The sequence below is a fragment of the Centrocercus urophasianus genome, unplaced genomic scaffold (genome assembly GCF_019232065.1).
Source record: "Centrocercus urophasianus isolate 14NV4802_14NV808 unplaced genomic scaffold, USGS_Curo_1.0 seq_16, whole genome shotgun sequence".
NCBI classification, from domain to species: Eukaryota; Metazoa; Chordata; class Aves; order Galliformes; family Phasianidae; genus Centrocercus; species Centrocercus urophasianus.
In genome coordinates, this window is record NW_024884711.1 from 25,135,065 (window position 1) to 25,153,778 (window position 18,714).

Consider the following 18,714-nt stretch of genomic DNA (forward strand, 5'->3'; position numbering starts at 1 on the left):
TGTGGGAGTTCAGGTATGCATTTCAGCATACTGTACTTTTGTGAACTTGTTTGCACACTGTTTATTACAGCAGCGAGGGAGAAGTAGAAGCTCAGATTTGCCCTCAGACATTTAGTCAGGGTTTCAGACACTATCAGTAGTGAGGAACAAACTGTCTGGTTTCACTTCAGGGAACTGCTGATAAATGAAAGACACTAATGCCAGTACATTTCTAGCAGATTAAGGGCTCCATTTATTTCTTTATTTTTAAATCACACGAAACGCTGAGGTATCCAGACATATCTAAAACACACTCTAGCCAAAGAGGATTTCTCAGTAGCAGTGTAAACATGATACAGGGAGATTACTGTGGAGAAAATATTAGAGAATAACTGCTGGACAGGGCCATGAGCTACTGTGCATCCAGAGCTATGCTGACTTGCATAACATATATTCTTTTCCAAACTTTTAAGCAATCTTCTTAAGGTGTGTCAGTTTAAGGTTACTGTAAACTGCCAGCTTCTGGGACTTCAGAAACTGGGGTTATGATGTCCATTCAGATACTTTGGAAAAATGACCCGAATGGGATTGTATTATCTTACTGATTTCAGCAAAGGTGCATCCATTATTTGCAGTCAGAGGGTAAGACCATTACTTCATGACCAGAGATAGAGAAGTGCTCATCAGCTGCAGAATATATCTGAACATAGCTGTAAGGTAATCTAAAAGGACAAGAGAAGTTTTCTGAGTTGATTAGATACAAACTGTTTTTTTCACAATCTTCTATGCAGCAATGAAGAAAGAGTAGTTATGCAATAATGGTAAACCATAGCAATTGAATTCCATCACTGTTGTTATTATAAAGAGTATATTTTTCAGAGCCTGCAAAAAATTTTTTGAAGCTGAAGTTGTTGATTATGTCAGAACACAAATAGGCCTGTGTTAGACTAGCACCAAGTTTTTTTAAAGTCATTGATGAGCATTCAAAATACAATTTTTCACTTCTTTATCATCATTTTCAAAGAAAGTTATGTGATATTATTTTGTGTAGCCATCAATCTGTTTCAGAAGGTCAAAGGCATATATGTAATCCAAAAGCATAAAGTACTTTTAGACCTTCTTAATTACATTCCCAGTAGACTGACAAAAGAGCATGACTTTTATAGATAGGTCACAATTAATTATTTCTTTTTATTTGGTTGACATTTCTGTAAAACTGAAATCCAAAAAACCCCGAACCCATCTAATCTATCAAATTGGTAGTCAAGTATAACAAATACACCAAATACATTTTTTTTCAGATCCTAGTGACCAAGATAATAACTGTGAATTATGAACAGTTTCTAAATTTACACTTTCCCACTCATGCCAAATCATGAATTCATATGTGCTTTGTTTTCAAAAAAAAGCTGGATTCATTCTCCATGAACGCAGTTTTTCACATTGGAATTTCAAAGTCTGTAAGGGCTTTTTTTCCTATTCTTTAATCTTGTAGCAGTAACTTAAAACAAAGGGTATTTCTGTAATCATTGGAATTTTGTCACCAGTAAGTCCAAGTAATCAGAATGAAGTACACCCAGTGCGTATTCTGTCACAACCATTTAGTTATAAACATTTTGTATGACTCCTGTAGTACAGAGGTTTTGTATGTCTAGACTAAATGGCATTTCTTAAGTATCTTGGTAGCACTAAATGGCATTTCTTAAGTATCTTGGTAGATTTAATGTGTTGCATCATAACTGAGTAACTTCGGTACAACATGAAGTGCTTTATATGCTGGATTGTAAGATACCATCAACTTCATTAACTGAACTTCTAAGATGCATGTTTTGGCCGCAAATAGAAATACGAAGATTTATAGAACCCATCATTACATAGCAAACACAAAACTCCTGCTTAAATGTATATAGCAGTTGTAGAAAATTGGGTTAAAAAGATGATCTTGCTGAACCTCTGCCTTTAGAGAGCAAGGGGTAGTTTGACTTTGTCTTTAACAGTCTGCTGTGAAAGTTGCTCCATGAGACCCCAAATACTTGTTCCAGTGCTTAAAGCAATTATAGTCTCAAAGACCCTGCATTATTTAACTCAAATTTTACATGAGGGACCTCAGCCTATTTCTGGCCTCAACTTTGATTTATATTACCTTTGCAGTCTTTTCTGAAAATGCACTCCTTATGTCTTATGATAAATCCATGTACAAATCTGAGAAATATATCTGTTAACAGGTCAAATATTATGGGTTAATTATTCCAAATACATTCCACTCAACAAAATCAAGAGAATAGCTGAGCCTTTTGCATCTTTTTGGCAGAGGACAGAATTCCTCTTGGAGATGGTCAGGAAGTGGTAGCTCCACATGAAAATGCAGAGAAACAGAAAACAGTGTTTCTATGGCAGAATAGAAGAACGAAGTTATTTTTAATGAGAGTAAAATAAAGTAACCAATACTGAAGTAATGTAGTTTCAGAAGAGAGGTTGAGATAATCCATAACTCAGGTGAGAAGTCATGAGTCAGAGAACAAGGGGACCTGGATATTCTGATTGAATTCAGTCAGGCTCCAAATATTTTTTACCGGCTGGAGCACAGCAGAAACGTGATAGGACTGACTTTTATATTTTGTTTGGATTCATAGACCTATGGATATATTCAGACTGCATGTTTTCTAGTAAACACTGTCTCAGTAGTGTTATGTAAATCTTCTGCCCAGTTACTTCAGCTGCTGATCCCTGAACAAGTTCACCATGGATGAGATTAAGGTGTCTTGGAAAAGAGCATGCTTAGTAATATGTGAAACCTATGAAACAGGAAGTGCAACAGTTGGACTTTACATAAGCTGTAATAGGAACCTGTAAGATTATAGGCTCAAAGTGGGTGAATAAAAAATATGGGTTATTAATGCTGGTAATTTCCAGAGGATCAATTTGATGAGTGGCTGTGATATCATGTTAATGGGGTATAGAGGTAGCTAGAGATTGTCTAATGAACTGCTGAATTCCCATTTCTTCTAAGAAATAGAGCAAAACCACAGCTACAGTAGTGCATTGAGAAGTCTGGGATCTGAAATCTTCTAGCCAGGCTCCAGAGCTCTTTGTGGCTGTTTGGACAGGATTTGGTTAAAATGACTAACCCAATTGGTCCAAAAAGGTAATTCTATACCTCTGGGGCCTTGCAGTGAGGAAGGCAGGTTCAGGTTGACTCAGTGTTAGTTCTGAATCACTGACAGCTCAATCCTGACATTCCCAGGCCATGCTGAAAGATTCATCTGACAACAGCCTTCCTGACAGCAGTATGCCTCCCTCTTTCCTTCTCCTCTGCTTATCCTTTCCTTTCGATTAGTAATTTGTAACACAAATATTACAGGAAGAAGTATAAAAAGGGATCAAAACAAACTGCTACAAGATGAGAGGACAAAGAAGAAACCAAACTAAAATAATAAGGAAGTAAGAGTAAAGCTGTATGGGAGCAGTCTTCTTGTTACCTTCAGCTGTCTTCTCCCATCTGGATATGGCAGTGATAGATTATTTGACCTTCAACAGAAGGCAAGCTATCAATCAGACAGTCAGTCAAATGTAAGAGATGGTTTCGGAGCTGTACAGTAGCCTTTGATCGTAGACATGTCAGTTAATAGCTCACAGAGGTTTCTGTTTCAGAATGTGAAGAAAAATTCTTCCCGTATATAAGCAGTCTTTCCTGCCAGAGGTTATTCTCCTTTGAATTTGAAAAATCTAAATTCATAATTATCTGGCATCATAGATGCCAGATACAGTACTTTTGGAAAGAAATATTGAGTCAGTGTTGGTGAGCATTGATAAGCAATATTTATTTATGATAGGAAACAAATATTCATAAAGCAGTGTGCCCAACAATTACATGCATCTTAACACTACTTCCATTGTTATGGAAAATGATAAAAAGGAAAAAAGGGATACCTGACTCCAAATCACTTCCCGTTTAATTATTAAAACAAAGATATTTTTGTAAATATAACTGAAGAGTATAGTAAGTTTATGTCTGTGAGAACAATAGATGTTGTGTTGTGAATGTACCTGCCAGTACCATTGTTGGCAAAGCTTTTACAGAAAATAGAAGAAGGATAATGTATGGAAGGATCAGTTGTAGAAATTTGTTGAGAGTTTTCTCCAAGGAGGATGTGGTAGAAAGCATGAAAATAATTATTTGAAAACTAAAAAAATCTCCAGGAGATGGAAAATAACTGACTGGGTGTGAAAATCAGTGCTCTCAATGTCCGTGATTGAAGAACAGTGACAGATTCACAGAATAGAAAGAAAATAGTGCGAAAAATGCCCTGGGAATCAATATCATAAATGCAATAGAAAATTGGGGGTAGGAACTCAAAAATAAGGGTGCTTGTGTGTGAATAGGATGTCCTATCTCTGTTAAAGAAAGTGTAGGAAGCATAGAAAGAAAAGTAAAATGAGAGACAAATGTGCAAATCATAGGAGATACTGAAAGTCAGAGACACAACTGATAGAATCATAATGACATAAAGAGAGATGGAATTTTAGGTCTGGATGATTAGCTTAGTCGTGCCTTTTTGCATAGTGATTAATAAAGCTGAATAGGGAACGTACAGAAAGTTGAGTGGAGGACGGGCATCTTTCAAAGACACCTTTAAGGAATGATTAGGGAATCTGGAGAAGAGCCAGAAAGAGGGTCAGAGAAGGAGAGTACCAGTGGTGACTGTCAAAACCAGCAGGTAGAACGAATTTGGGTTTTGCTAGGAAGTGAATATCACAAACTGCTGTGCACAGGTTCATGTGCAGGGCAAGATGGGTAGATGGATAAGATTGGAATTGAAAAAGAGGGTTTCCAGGCAGAATTGCTGGCAAATTTTCAATGAGATAAGAGATAAATAGGAAAAGGAAGGTGGAGGTATAGAAGATAACAAGTTGGACCATGAGTGCAGCTGAAAATTAGTGAAGCCAAACTTTCCATTATAAGTGTAGATGCTGAGAAAGAGAGAAAGATGAGAAGATTGGGCAAAAGGAGTTTTCCTCTCAAGGCAGACCAAATCAGGAAGGTTCCATTGTCATTTTAATGGAAAATACGAAGGGTCAGGTAATTAAGTGAGAATAGAGAAATATGCACTTCATGATGCTGTTCGATCATTAACATGAAAGCTGTAATCAAGGAAGAAAAGTTTAAGAGACTGAAGGAAGGATGATGAAAAGCAGAGCAAAGTGCTTAGACAGCAGATAGAGCAAAATATTTGGAAGGGTAGTTCCAATTTTATAGAGAAGTAAGTCAGGGAAAAGCCAAGAAAAGCAGGAATGTGAGGAATGACAGGAATGAAAGTGGAACTCCACATGTATGGCAGAGACTATCACATAAAACTGACTATCTATACTTGTAGCCACATAGAGTGGCAGCTGGAGAGACAAGGATCTGCATCTCTGTGGCCATGACCAAAGAGACTGCTCTAAGTGATGGGCAAATCTTGATTTATTGAGGATGAGATGTATGTTATCAGAACTGTAAGAAGACAGAGGGTGAAGTGTACATGGTAGTGTCCCAAAATAAGTGATGCCAGTAGCACAGACAAAGTGTAATGATAGAGAATGGAGAGAAGGAAAGAATTAGGACCAGACAAACACTTCTAGTGCAGAGGAGCAGAAGAGGAACATTAGGCTCGATTTGTGATGGGGGCAAATACAAGTAAAATATGCACAATAGCACAGTGTAGAATAGGTCAGTCCAAAGAATAGTCTGTTTTCCCCAATATTCTATCCTACAGGAGGTCAAACTAAAGGTGCACCTAGCCCCATATCTGGTATTCAACAGCTGCCAATAGCTAATGCTAAAATAATATAAAATCCAGACTAGGGTAAAGAGATACTCTTCATTCTAGCCCCAGGGGCCTCCATCTCACGGACATTCTGAAACAAAGAAGATGTCTTGGTGGGTAAAGTAGATAACAAAAGTAGTGAGAATTTCAGGATGATGATGACCATAGCCAGCAAGGCAATCTAAGCTAAAGGAAGATTTCCATCCAGTAGCTCACAGAAAAGGTGTAAAAACAACTTAAAGATATGTGGCAGGTCACCAAGGAGGAAAATAAATAAATACATACATAAATAAATAAGGAAGCAAACAGATAAGCAGAAAGCAGTTCTCTGTTTTTAGAAAAAGTGCATTCTGCATTAACCTCCATGTACAGAGCAGCTAAAACTCACAGCCAGTGCACAGCTCCAGACTGTGAAAGACTTACATGCATCAGCAGGAAGAAATATTTGCTTGTCTTAGCTGTTCCTTTACCTGCAGTTTTCACCAGCTTTATTTCAGTGATCAGTGAGGGCAAACATCATTATCTGTCATCTTCAGGACCACTTTTCTGTAATCAGCTCTGGAGGTGTTCTCTGCTCAGGGGTAGCCAAGGGGGTGGCCTAAGATTTTTGGTAGGAATTGGAAAGGACAGATGGTTCAAGATAGAAACTGAAGTCATGATTTAGCTGTGCAAGAATTTTGTAACCTTGGGAAATTCTGAAACCCTCCATAGCAGATATTCACCACCCTCCCCATGCTGCTGCTCCCTCTGGGCAGGAAAACAACCTCTTCAGCTGGTGTCAGAGGCATGCAGGATACCAACCCTAATCCCCCTGAAATTTAAGGGGATTCCTACACAATGTTCTCACCAACAATTCCTAAAGCAGGAAATAATATTCATCAGAATATTTGAGAATTTGAGTCTCCAAGGAACAGTTTATTATCAAGCAGTGGTTCTAATTTTTGCTACTTGTGTATCTAACAATTCTCAGGGTTCTGCTTCAGCACTTAATATCTCGATTACCATGAAATAATGAAAAGCATCAAGGGATGAGAATGTAGCTGGATGGCTCTTTGCAACATGGCTAAAAAGCATGTGCTACTAAACAGGTGTAAAAACAAAGCAAAAAAATTTGTCAGAGGTTACGGCTGCAATGCAAGGCATGTGTTTTCCGATTACGCCTTGCCAAAAGGCATTCTTGAGAAATTATTGCCAGAAAGAGCTTGTTAAAGTGACTTCAGAAGAAAAATAATAATTTACAACGTGTGCTCCATATTTTTCAGGAGTCTCAGTTGTCAAAGGATAACACTGCATAAGAATTTGTTTTTTTCTTACGTGCTGAACTCCATGTTTACCATTGCCCACCTCATCATCGTTGTTCCTAACCCAGGCCTTGTGAAAAGGGATCCCGTAAGTATCCTTCTTTCTATCTTTACACTCAAATAAAATTATTATGGCTGCATCAAAACGAGGCGTGCCCATTCACCAGTTAATGATAGCCAGGCACGAAGCAATCAGATTCTCAGAATTGACCTTGCTCAGATCTTTCATCCAGCAGCAAAAAGCTTTGAATTTGGTACAAGAGGGAAGAGCCTCAGTCTTGCTCCAGACTGCCTTTCTGAACAAACTTGTGTCAGATCCCCACTTTTGTGTCAGATCTTGTCAGCAACTGCTTGGCATTTCCCAGCAAAGCCCCCCAAGGACAGATGTTTGGGCCGCCCAATTGCCATTTCTCACAAGCATGCATGATGGAGAAGGGTAAGGATGAAGAGGGATATAACTTTTTTCAACCCCTCCTCTCCCCCTGCAAAAATCTGTTTGCTGTGTTCTTTCTTAGGAAGTGGTAAATCAGAGCAATAGCAATAGTTCAGTCCTATCAGAGAGCGGCACAACCTGAGCCAGCCCTCAGCTGATAAATATGCATGGCAGATCTGTTACCCAGCTCTGATCATGCTAACAGAGTCATTGCCTTGCTCCTGCAGTCCTGGCTCATGCAAAATTAGCTCAAGCCTGGGAATCTCTCAGGTTTTGTCACAACACCAATCAGCTTGTCTTCTAGTAAGGGCTTTCAATTATGGCCCCAACTATTTATCTGCTTCTAATTTTGTGAAAGCAATTGTGCTAATAACAATTTTTTATTTTATCCAATCATGTGTCTCTCAGATGTTCTCCCAGTTGAGTAAGCTAATTAAAGCAGGAAATATATAGACTAGAGAAAAGATCACCGGTCACAGAGACCATCTGGAGGTTAAAAAAATAGAACAGCAAAAGAGTAATTAAAACATCATACTTTGTTCCTCCTTACTGCATAGTACATATCCTGTGCAAGAGAAGCAGTGAAAATGCACTTGATAATTGAAAATACAATGCTGGCACATAGTATAGCACCTAAATGGAAGTAAGATCTTTATCTTGGGGTTAAGAATGATACTTCCTGACAGCAGAGGTAAATTATCTGAAGTGGTTTAAATTAAAATTTGAGCCACAGCAAGAACTCTTGTCCTGTAAAATTTCATTAAAAATCTGTATCCAGTGCCTTGGGGCTAGATCCATCTTTGGAGTGAAATCTTGACCCCAGTGAAGTCAATGACAAGCTCTCAGAGGCTTCATTAGAGCCACATAGCCACAGGACAGACAGCGGGGTGCTGAGCATCAGCTCACCTAGGTTGCGATGGCAACGGGCTCTATAGAATTGCCATAAGCAGTCACCTGTGGCTCAGAGCTTCACAGCTGCAGGCAACTTCCAGGCCTCCTAGAGATGGCCTGGGCGGATGAATACACTCTGATCCCGAAGAAATCAGCATGTGGAAGTTGGCCAAGCCAGTGCCCTTCACTGTTAGGCACAGCTGAGTATAGCTGAGTTAGTTGGCCTGGCCTCACCTCTTCAGGTACATACTGACTTAATTGCTTTGATGAACAAAGGCCTTATTTTTCACTTTCTTCTTCCAAACACAATTTGCATGTGTTTGACTCAGCAGTGAACTGATGTCTAGAATTGAGATACAAATCTGGGGAGAAGAGGAGCTGGGATCTCGTCTTTTTGGTCTGTAGTCAAGTATGGATCGAGAGTACACTCAAAGGAGGTAGCAAGGTAATGTGTTCAGACCAAACCAACGTGTCTGCCAACATCATTAGAAAGTGTATTCTGTTTTTGGTGCTGATTAACAGCGAAAATGAAGACTTTATAGTTCGTATTTTTCTACACCTGCTCCATACTCTGCTTTATTGAGTCCATTTTGAGACGGCTACTTGTGACTTCCTGTAATGTGCTGCATTTATCCAGTTTCTTCCTGTGCATCTTCTGAGCTTGACAGTCTTGTGTGTGTGGCTCCTACCTCAAATATATATATATGGAAATACTGAAGAGTGTGCAAGGAATTTTGGAGTCACAGATACCTCATATTTATGGCCACACTCAGAGGTGAAGTTCATGGTATTTAATCTGCAAAATAATAAATGTGTTTCCACCTCAGTAGCTCCTGCTTTTTTTTTCTGCCTAAAGTTTCACAGCCAATCTTAAATATGCGATGTCAAGGGAAAAGTACTTACAGTGAATACATATTTATGAGGATATCAACAAATCCATATCATTTGCAAAGAAGAAAGAAGGTTCTGCTAAATAACCAAGAGAAAAGACAGGAGGAGCAAAAGAGAAATTTCATCCCCAACATCAAGACACCCACATTTTCCCTGAATCTGAATACAGTGTGTGAGAAAGTCCGAAGTGTCATTTCTAGGAGATATCATAATGCATCTTTACTCACATATATTTTTCTGCAAAGATTTGATTGTTCTACTCGTGTAAATCGGTAACTCAAACCCTTTCACATCTTAATTCAAATTTTTCCTTTTTTTTTTCTTTTTTCTGTTTTCTGGTTATTTAATTCTCTGTCTCTCTCTCTCTCTGTCTCTCTCTACAAGATTTATCTGGAACTGAAATCATGGAAGAGAAAAATGTGAGCCTAGATGGCCATATAAGAAGGAGCAAAAAAAAAAAAAAAAAAAAGAAGGTTTGGGGCACTTGAACAAAAAGAGCAGGAAAAAGAGCAGGAACACATGCACAAATATTTGTATATATGTATTGAAAACTGTTGTAAAGATGATTATTTGCATCTTGTATATGAATTAGCAACTGCATTAATTATACTGTCACTGAAACAGATTTTGTAGGAAGGCGTGTCTTCTTTTTTGAGAACGACCTGCAGAAGAAGAGTTGTCTGTGAACAACACATTATGTTCACTGTTAAAAAGCCTAGAAATAAAATAAAACTTTGCTGCCTAATCTTTTAACATAGCCTTGCATATCAGATCTGTAGTTCTCATTTTTTTCTTATTTCACAAGGCTAGTAATTTTAATACCAAATACTTGAGATAAAGAAGCTGAGATAAAGAAAAATACAGCTAATGACTAGAGGGATTACTCTACTAATGAGAAACTGATAATTGAAACTGAATAATTGATCTACTCTGTGGGCACCACAGTGTTTGCAAATGAGACCCAAGTCAGTAATGGCTCAGTAATTAGATAGAAATGCTTCTGGAAAAGCTTCAAGAGATCTTATTGTATTTTTATCACTTTGTTGTTCTAGTGGAGAGATTACCTGCTTTCTTCAGGCATTTTCTAGCCCCTTCATCTTTCATATAGCAGTTTTTCCCTTACTTCTGACATTGTGCGGTATGAAAGATTCAATTTCAACTGCAGTTTTGTGGAGCCCGTAGCAAGGAGCAGTCCTCCACTGGAAGCTCCTGGAAGCCTTGTGTGGACTTAGCTCTTGCTGAGGTAGACATGGGATATGGAATGCTGAAAACCTTCTTGCCTCCTTTTGTAGATAAACCTCAAAGATTTTGAACTAGTTTGCCACTCTTCCTGCTGGTGCAGCTTGTTCTTCCTCCATCTAACAGGGCCAGCAACATGTAGCCCCCTCCCATTCCCAAGCATTTCAAATTAGCATTACAATGAGTAAAGCAAGGTCATGGTAGTAGTAATATTTTTAAAAAAATTAGTACTGTCATAGAGACTAGAGCACTATAAAAATTCTCACCGTTGACTAGTTCAAGTGAAAATCTTGACTGCCCAGGCATATTAGGCATTCCTCCCTATTATAGTAGAATAGTGGAAATAAAAAGGAGTTGTGTAGAAAGATAAGTCTGTGAAGTAGTTATTGTGACTTGTGGGGTTACAGCACTGTTGGCTTGCCCTATTCTCAAAGGAATAAACAGGGTATGAGAGACAAGAACACAGAGGAGATTCACAGCATTTCAGCAACAGTGTTTGCACTATTGCACCAATTTTTGTCTCTTGCTATTTTCTGTTCTTTCTGATGTAGGCTGAGAGAGCCTTAGCCTTTTAAAATATAGATTTTCAAATGAGAGATCCATGACTTACACCAGGGAAGATAAGTGGAAAAATACTGGTCTTTGTGGACGACGATTGTCAGCAGTCCCATTGGGAAGCTGCAGGATGGAGCTCCACAAAGGATAAGTGTGTTTTGATCCTTAGCGTTGTTTCCTGTGTTATGCTCAGGGTTGAGCTTCAGGAGGCTCTGTTCTTGTCAAATTAAATTGATTCTTCATTAAACTATTTCCAGAACTTTCCTGTCCCTCTTAAAGAATCTCTGGAGGTTTTCATCTTAGTACATCTTTTTCTTCCTCCTGTTTCCAGGTAGAATACTTACAGGGATCTCTGCAACCAGTGCAAGCCCAAAGAGATGACTGAAAGATATTCTGAAGTATAATACGAATTCAAAACTCCTCAGAACAATCAAGTCTTCTCCCCACAATGAAATTCAGAGAGATTAATGCAGAACTCTGACAAATTTTCAGGCTGGAATAATATCTGCATTCATTTTAAGACAGAGCTGTCAGTGTCTAAATGGCATGAAACAGAGCAGTAATTCCCATCATTTTTTCCCAAGGTCTTTATATTCTTGTTTATATCCTCAAAACTCTCAGAGTAATGGAGAAAACAAAGCACTGTGTAATTCTGGTGGTGTCAGATTCACTAATGTGATGTGCCTTGCCATGCCCAGAAGATGAAGTATGGATGATTAAAGGATGTTCACAGCATTCAGAAATTACACTCCTGCGAACAACATTTGTGGTTTTTATGGAACAACTATATCTGGTCTGAAGTCAGCCAGCCACCGCCTCTGAGAAAGATCTGAGCTTCCACAACAAAGTTATTCCAGTTATTTTCTCAATTGTAAGACACCATCAAATTAACAGCTGGCCTCGGGGGGAAGGAAAAACAATTTAAGATACTAAATATTTATTTTGGGACAAATTTCCTCATTTTCCTTTCCTTAGGAATAATTCAGAAATTATAAATCGCAGTTGCTTTCTCTTCTTTTAAGGCAGTATCTCTTAGTAGGTTCGAGTATCTCAACACAGAGTCTCAAAGGGGAGGACAATAGCTTTCATGTAGCCCAGACTCAAGATATTTCCATGTCAAAACAACCCAGGCTCCATAGATTCTTCAGATATTATTTCTGCAGTGTTTTCCCAACATGTGGCCTCTTATTTGGGAGGGAGTGTTGTTTCCCTCAGAAAGGATCTTGTACTGCAAAATGCATCATGGTCCTGCCGCTGAAGGCCTCAGACCCTAGGGTTTGTTCTTAGGTTTGAGGCTTGCATCTTTTCTGCAAGAAAGGCCAGGAAGACCTACAGTCTCAGCATGGATGGAGACCAAACTGCAGATTCAGCTGTCCTTGTGAAAAGTCTGTCATGCTTCTACATTTTTACATACCTCCACTGTCTGTGGACCCTGCAGGTCCTGCCACTGTGGCAGTGAGAAGTGAGCACCCAGAACAGCTGATACCAAAATCAAAAAAACCTCTGCATCTCCAGTCCCATTTAACACCTTCTTCAGATTTCCTGATTTTGTTTCCTAGGACATCCTTCTTAATATACAGTGTGTTTAGCAGCTCCTTAAGCTCATGGCACCAGAGAGCATCCAGATGGGAAATCTTGCTGTTCTGTAATACATCTTGCTGATACCATCTAACCCAGAAGTCCTCCTACCTGGCCACAGTGACCACAAGAAGCCATTAGGGCTTTCACAGGAGATTGTCATAGCAAAGCACTTGCTGGCTGTGTGTGCAAGGTATGTGGATCCACTAGAGATTTGCCTCAGCTGATGAAACCAGTTAAGCACAGGGAAATTGTACCTTGCCCTGCCTTGCTCCCTGCTTACTGCAATGCTGGGTTCACCACATGGACCTCGTAGGACTCCAGCCCTATCCTGCTGGGTTCTAGGCTGCAGCCCCAGGACAGTGACTGCAGCTGGGAGGTTGGGGTGTATGGATGTGGCTGTGTAAATCACTGCCCATGATGCCTAATTCCAGGCTGGCTTCTTCTCACAGTGTAGGCATGGGTAGGGATGTTGTTAAAAATATCCCTCGATGCTTAATTTCATATTTTGCATTCTCGTAACACAAAACCTAGGAACCCTCTAAGCAACTGTGTACATTTTGTTCTGCAAATGGTTTAAAAGTATATTAAAACATTAATCTTAGCCTGAGTCCCTGCATGCCAGCTTTCTGACTGGAACACAGTTTAATGGGTGACTCACAGTAGATATATTGTATAATGGTATGACGTTCTGATAGTCCATGATTTACAGCTACAATGCTTAGCACTGTCCTGCTCTGGAAAGTCCTTTTATTGCTTATTTGTGTAACATATGGATACTGGGAATTTAAGAATATTTTCATAGAAAAGCATTCTAATAACCAGAAAAAAAACGCATAAGGCAGGTCAATAACCAAACTTCAAGTTACTCCTTAAACATGCTAAGAATGTCTGAGAATGCATTTTATTGCCTTCAAACTGAGTTGGAATAAATCCTGTCTGGTCTTTGTGGGGAGCAGCACAACCTCTTCTTGAGAAGAGCTGTGTGCACAGGGGGGTTCTGCAGACGTGAAGAGAGCCCACTCTGTCTGATCTTCAGTGAGGGCAAACACTCTTATTTCCCTTTAAACAGAGAAATGTACAGCTATAATAATGTCCCATGTAGGTGGCTTGGCCAAAAACTAATAACCTTGTTTGGCCTATTCTTAGCTATTTATTTCTTGCAAATGTCAGCCTGGGGCACTTCAGTGCATGGAGAACAATTGAGGAGAGGTTTCACTTTGCACACTGCCAGGCATCCTGCCCCAGTGGTGATGGGCCAGGCGCTGTGGAGCTGGCAGGGTAGGCTGTGAAAACCAGGGCTTCCAGTTCCAGCCTGTGGCCCTTCAGTCACGGAAGCATCATGGGAACACAGACACAGGGATCTGGGCGAGTTGCCCTCCCTCTGCTAAAACCTAGGCTTATTCTGACTGAATTAGTAGAAAGACCTGCTCAAAATCAATTAGGAGTGGATGTTATGTTTTGTTACTTTGATGAAGGCAGTATTCTGGTTTTTATTTAATTCTGCATTATTGCTGATGCTTTCTCCCTGCCAGACAATAAGGGAGAGTTTAGCAGGGAAGTGGCATGTAAGGACCTTGAGTACTGTGTACAGTTTTGGTGCCACAATAAAAGAAAGACAAAATAAAAGGGAAAAGAAGGGAAGATCAGGCTGGGGATTGGGAAAAGGTTCTGCACCAATGGGTGGTCAAGCACTGGAACAGGCTCTCCAGGGCAGTAGTCATGGCCCCAGGCTGCCACAGTTCAATAAGCATTTGGACAGTGCTCTCAGTCATATGCTCTGATTTTTGGGTGGTCCTGTGTGGAGCCAGGAGTTGGACTCAGTGATTCTAATGGATCCCTTCCAACTCGAGACACTGCATGAGTCTGCGACCTGTGAGGAGGGGCTGTGCCCTAGCCAAGGAGAGCAGCATGCCAGCAGCATGGCCATGCAATTGCACAATCCTGCATAGACAGGTGGAACTTTGGGACCCTCCTAATAGGCCTGGAATGTTAGCAGTATTTATAGTGCACCAATAAATCCTGAAAAAAATCACAAAGGCCTGCTCCTGAAAGGAGATTGATTGTTTTCTTTCTTCTCCACAAAGTGATTCCAGCATCCTTTTGAAACTTTTCATTTCATACAGCAGCTGAGGTGTTTACATGATTTACAAAACTCTTTGCAAGATTTGCTAGGTAGGAGCTGTTCTTGCCTGACCATGTTCTATTATTTGGCTCCTTTTTTCCCCTGCAGCTTAAGTGCACACCCACAGACCAAGAGCTGATGACATTTTACTCTCCATCATGAGTTCTAGTGCTCGTAGCAGCAGTATTAGTGCTGTGATAATCCTTTGAATCCTGGATTTGACCATACTGCATATTGTATGAGATACAATGACAGAAAGAGCTTGCATCAAAATGTATTTAACTTCAACTGAAGACAAAACATCTAACCTTTTTTTTTTTTAAATCTCCAAGTTATCAAGCATGGAAGTGCTCAAAGATTTGCTCCTGTATTATCTTGCAATTTCATTTTACTTGTTTCTATAAGAATAAGCTCTTCACAAAACTTCAGAGTCCTGCAGTTTTCCCAGCTAAGGCTAACGTAATCTGAGATGTGTGGCTACATTTGCCATGTTTTATTCACACCGCACATGACTCCAGTTCTCATCAGCAACAGGTTGCTCTGATCTAAGAAAAACACTCACTTTATTTCCATGGCAGCACTCAACCACAGCTGAAGCCTGCTGCAATTTTTTTAGCTCATCCAAAGTGAAGATTGATTTTCACTGTAGTTTGATTGATAGCAATTCAGCATAATTCTTTGCAGTGCATTGTTGTGCTTAAACTGTTCACGGTAACTTTTTCAGATTAGTTCTTAAATTAATGTGATGTGGATCCAAGTACTAATCACACGCATCCTTCATGTCTTGCCAATGGCAGTCTATAACTTACTGCATAGCAAGTGATTACATTACTCAAAAGAGTCATGAGCTGTCTGCATAGCCATTACTCTAAAACATAGGTGCTTAATTTCATTTTTAAAGCCACGAGTGACAGTTCATGTGGAGGGCACAGGAAAGAAGGAAATACTGAGGAAATGAAGCAAATTAAGTTTAGGTGTATTGTTCTTCAGGAAACAAAGATGGTTCGTCTTCAGGCAGTATGCTTTCTGTATTTCAAGTATTGAGCTACAGATAAAAGTTGCAGAAGGGCTGGCTTTGTTCATGTAGTTAGTTACTCCCTCACTCAAAAAGTTCACTGAAAACAGCAAATCCTTCTTCTTTTCTTTTTTCTTTTTTTTTTTTTTTATCCTTTCTCAGCATATTTTGTAGGAACTGTTCAGACAGTGTGGAAAAACTATGTGACTGCTTTGCTCTGTGTGGCAAGCAGAAGAAATGAAATGAAAAAACAAAAACAAAAACAACAGTCCTTCATATTCATCCTATCTGAATTCTTTTAGCTGCACTGTCAATGATCTTCTATTTTCAGAGCAACAAGCTGCATTGCAAACATTGAAACAGAGCTAAATGCCCATGTTCTGTGAATTGCTCTGTTCAACAGAATCACTACTGAACCTGCTTTTCTGTCCCAGAGGGGTACTGTGAGTCCTCCAGACTGACACGGGGCACACAGTCCTCTGCTGAATGGTTGACAAGTCAGTCCTAGCAAAAACACTGCCTCTAGTCCAGGTAATTTAGCTTGGAAACCATCTGGAGAAGTGAAGGGGAAGGAGTATTTTCTTGTGGATAAGGTGGCAACTGGCATTTTGCCATCATGGAGGGCACCTCAGATATCCATGCAGCCACTGGTGCTCCCTGAAGAGATCCCTGCATCACCCACCTGCTCCATAGGCCTCCTGGGTACTGGGACATGGTGGAAGCGGATGGACATCAGAGCCTCTCAAAGGAGGGGTGGTCTCCTCCCACACCACCTGGTGAATGGACACAATGTGTTTCTCTCCACCATCTGCTCACCACGCAGCTTGAAGTCTCAGTTTCCCATCCGAGCTGCAGGCAAGAACCACTGTCCAGCTTCACAGCCTCACTTATCTCCTTGTCTTTTCATCTCCACTGCCTGCAAGCACTTGCTCTCAAAGGAGGGAGTTAAGAACTGGGTGTTGCTTTTAGAGGAGTGACTGACTCACAGAAGAGCTGAGTAAGTCTTTGAAAATTCTGAGTAAAGTGAAAGAAATCACCAAACTAGAGCTCTAAGTTATGTCTTTCTCACAGCCTTCTTCTAGAACAGGCTGCTTGTTCTAAAAAACAAGTGCAGTTCTAAAAAGCATGGGACTAATGTTTTTGAAGGGAACTTTTTTGCAGAGTACTTTCTGGAGTGCTGTTATAATACAATTTTTTACTCTTTTATGAAGGCTTTTTGTTTTATTCATTTCATTTATAAAGTTTAAAATCCTTGTCACTGATACGTGCCAAACAAACCCAGCAAGATCTGGGCATCTGTTTCACTTTGCTTTCTCATAGCATAGAATTATAATTTACCTTTGCCTGCTTAGATGTAGAATGCTAGTCAGGTGTGTGACATTATCTCATTTGCCTGGCAGGTAAGCTGCAAAGTGCTGCAGTTCTTTCACCAGTACATGCTGGGCTGCAACTACTTCTGGATGCTGTGTGAAGGCATTTACCTGCACACGCTGATTGTGGTGGCTGTCTTTGCAGAGGAGCAGCGCTTGCACTGGTACTACCTCTTGGGCTGGGGTATGTATGGTGTGCTTTGTAGCACATGTAGTTGGTGGAAGTTGGTGTAGTTGGTTCAGATATTTGCATTGTATTCATGCTACTAAGTCATAGCCTAGGACTGAGTTCTTAGGTCCTAAATTTGAGTGCATTTGTTTGTGTGAGTCTAGAGAGTCACAAAAATGTCAACAGCTGTCATTATCTGTTACTTGCTGCACCTTGGGATTTGCTGAAAGAAATGTTTAAACTTTGTTAAGCAAAGCTTTGAGAGTGAAATAGACTGTTATCCAAGTGCATCTCTCATCTGAACAGAACATGTTTAGTTTTGTCACTTTGCGTGCAAAAATATCAGTCTTATATAAAAGCATATTTACTCTGGAATGAGGAGGAAAATCAATATCTGTGTCTACCAATTTGTAAAAATGCAGCACATACAAAGAAAAACCAGAGCTTTTCTGAAACTGAATCCAATATTGGGTATACTTTGGCAGATGTTACTTTAAGGGAGAAGATACCATTTTACAGAGGAGTAGGTAATGTCTCTGTTCTTATTTTGTCTAACAGCAGTGATCTCTAAGGCATTTCAGGTGTCAATTAGCAAATCTCAGTGATATACTATGGGAGAGGTTACAAATGCTATACAAAGTCTCTCTAGTAGCATGTGTATTGACCAAGAAGTCATGTCTAAGTTTCCTCCTTCAGAGCCAAATATGCAGATCACTTCTGTTTTCACTGAGGGAGTTGTTGCCATTTAATTATTAGCAACAACAGGTATTTATTCTTTGTGCTTCCTGGTTCAATGAAAGGCCACGTGAATACAACCAATATATTGGAGTGAAGTACCATTTCTTTCACATTTAAATCTCTACTGTAAATTCAGTCCGAATCAGCGTTGACAGAAAATCATTAGCAATAGCTTTTTTCCAGCTTGGGAGCTGTGAATTTCTGGCCTCATTCCAACTTCTGGTGAGCCAGGCCTTGTATTTCAAAACCCACTGGTGCAGCAAGTGGTAAATGACAGAACTTTGTTTATCATCTCCCTGCGTTATGGTTTTCTTACAATCCCCGACTGAAGCATAAGGAATGTACTTGCTATTTTTCATCCTTCTTGCAAATGTAATGCCTGATCAACATCATTTCATTTTTCATTATTTCATTTACAGTAGGAAAGTGAAAAACAGCCTCCTGTTTTAGCAGAGGAAAAAATGGGAATTGGTTACATGGGAGAAAAATGAACCTGAATGCTCTGAAGAACTTTAAAACCCTGAATCCAACTGCTAGTTGGACATCCGGTAGCAGATGCTAAAGGATTATAACAGCAAAGCAGAAAGTTGTTTTGTTGGTTGTTTTGTTGTTGTTTTGTTTTG

General features: G+C 39.8%; 1 protein-coding gene across 1 annotated transcript in view; it reads left to right on the forward strand.

Moving 5' to 3' along the window:
* Positions 1–18,714, forward strand: part of CALCR (calcitonin receptor) — a 60,455-nt gene that overhangs the window by 25,149 nt on the left and 16,592 nt on the right. The window contains exons 6-7 of the mRNA XM_042817424.1: positions 7,049–7,175; positions 17,215–17,368. Of these exons, the coding sequence (XP_042673358.1) occupies positions 7,049–7,175; positions 17,215–17,368 (281 nt within the window). The remainder of the gene's footprint in view (positions 1–7,048; positions 7,176–17,214; positions 17,369–18,714) is intronic.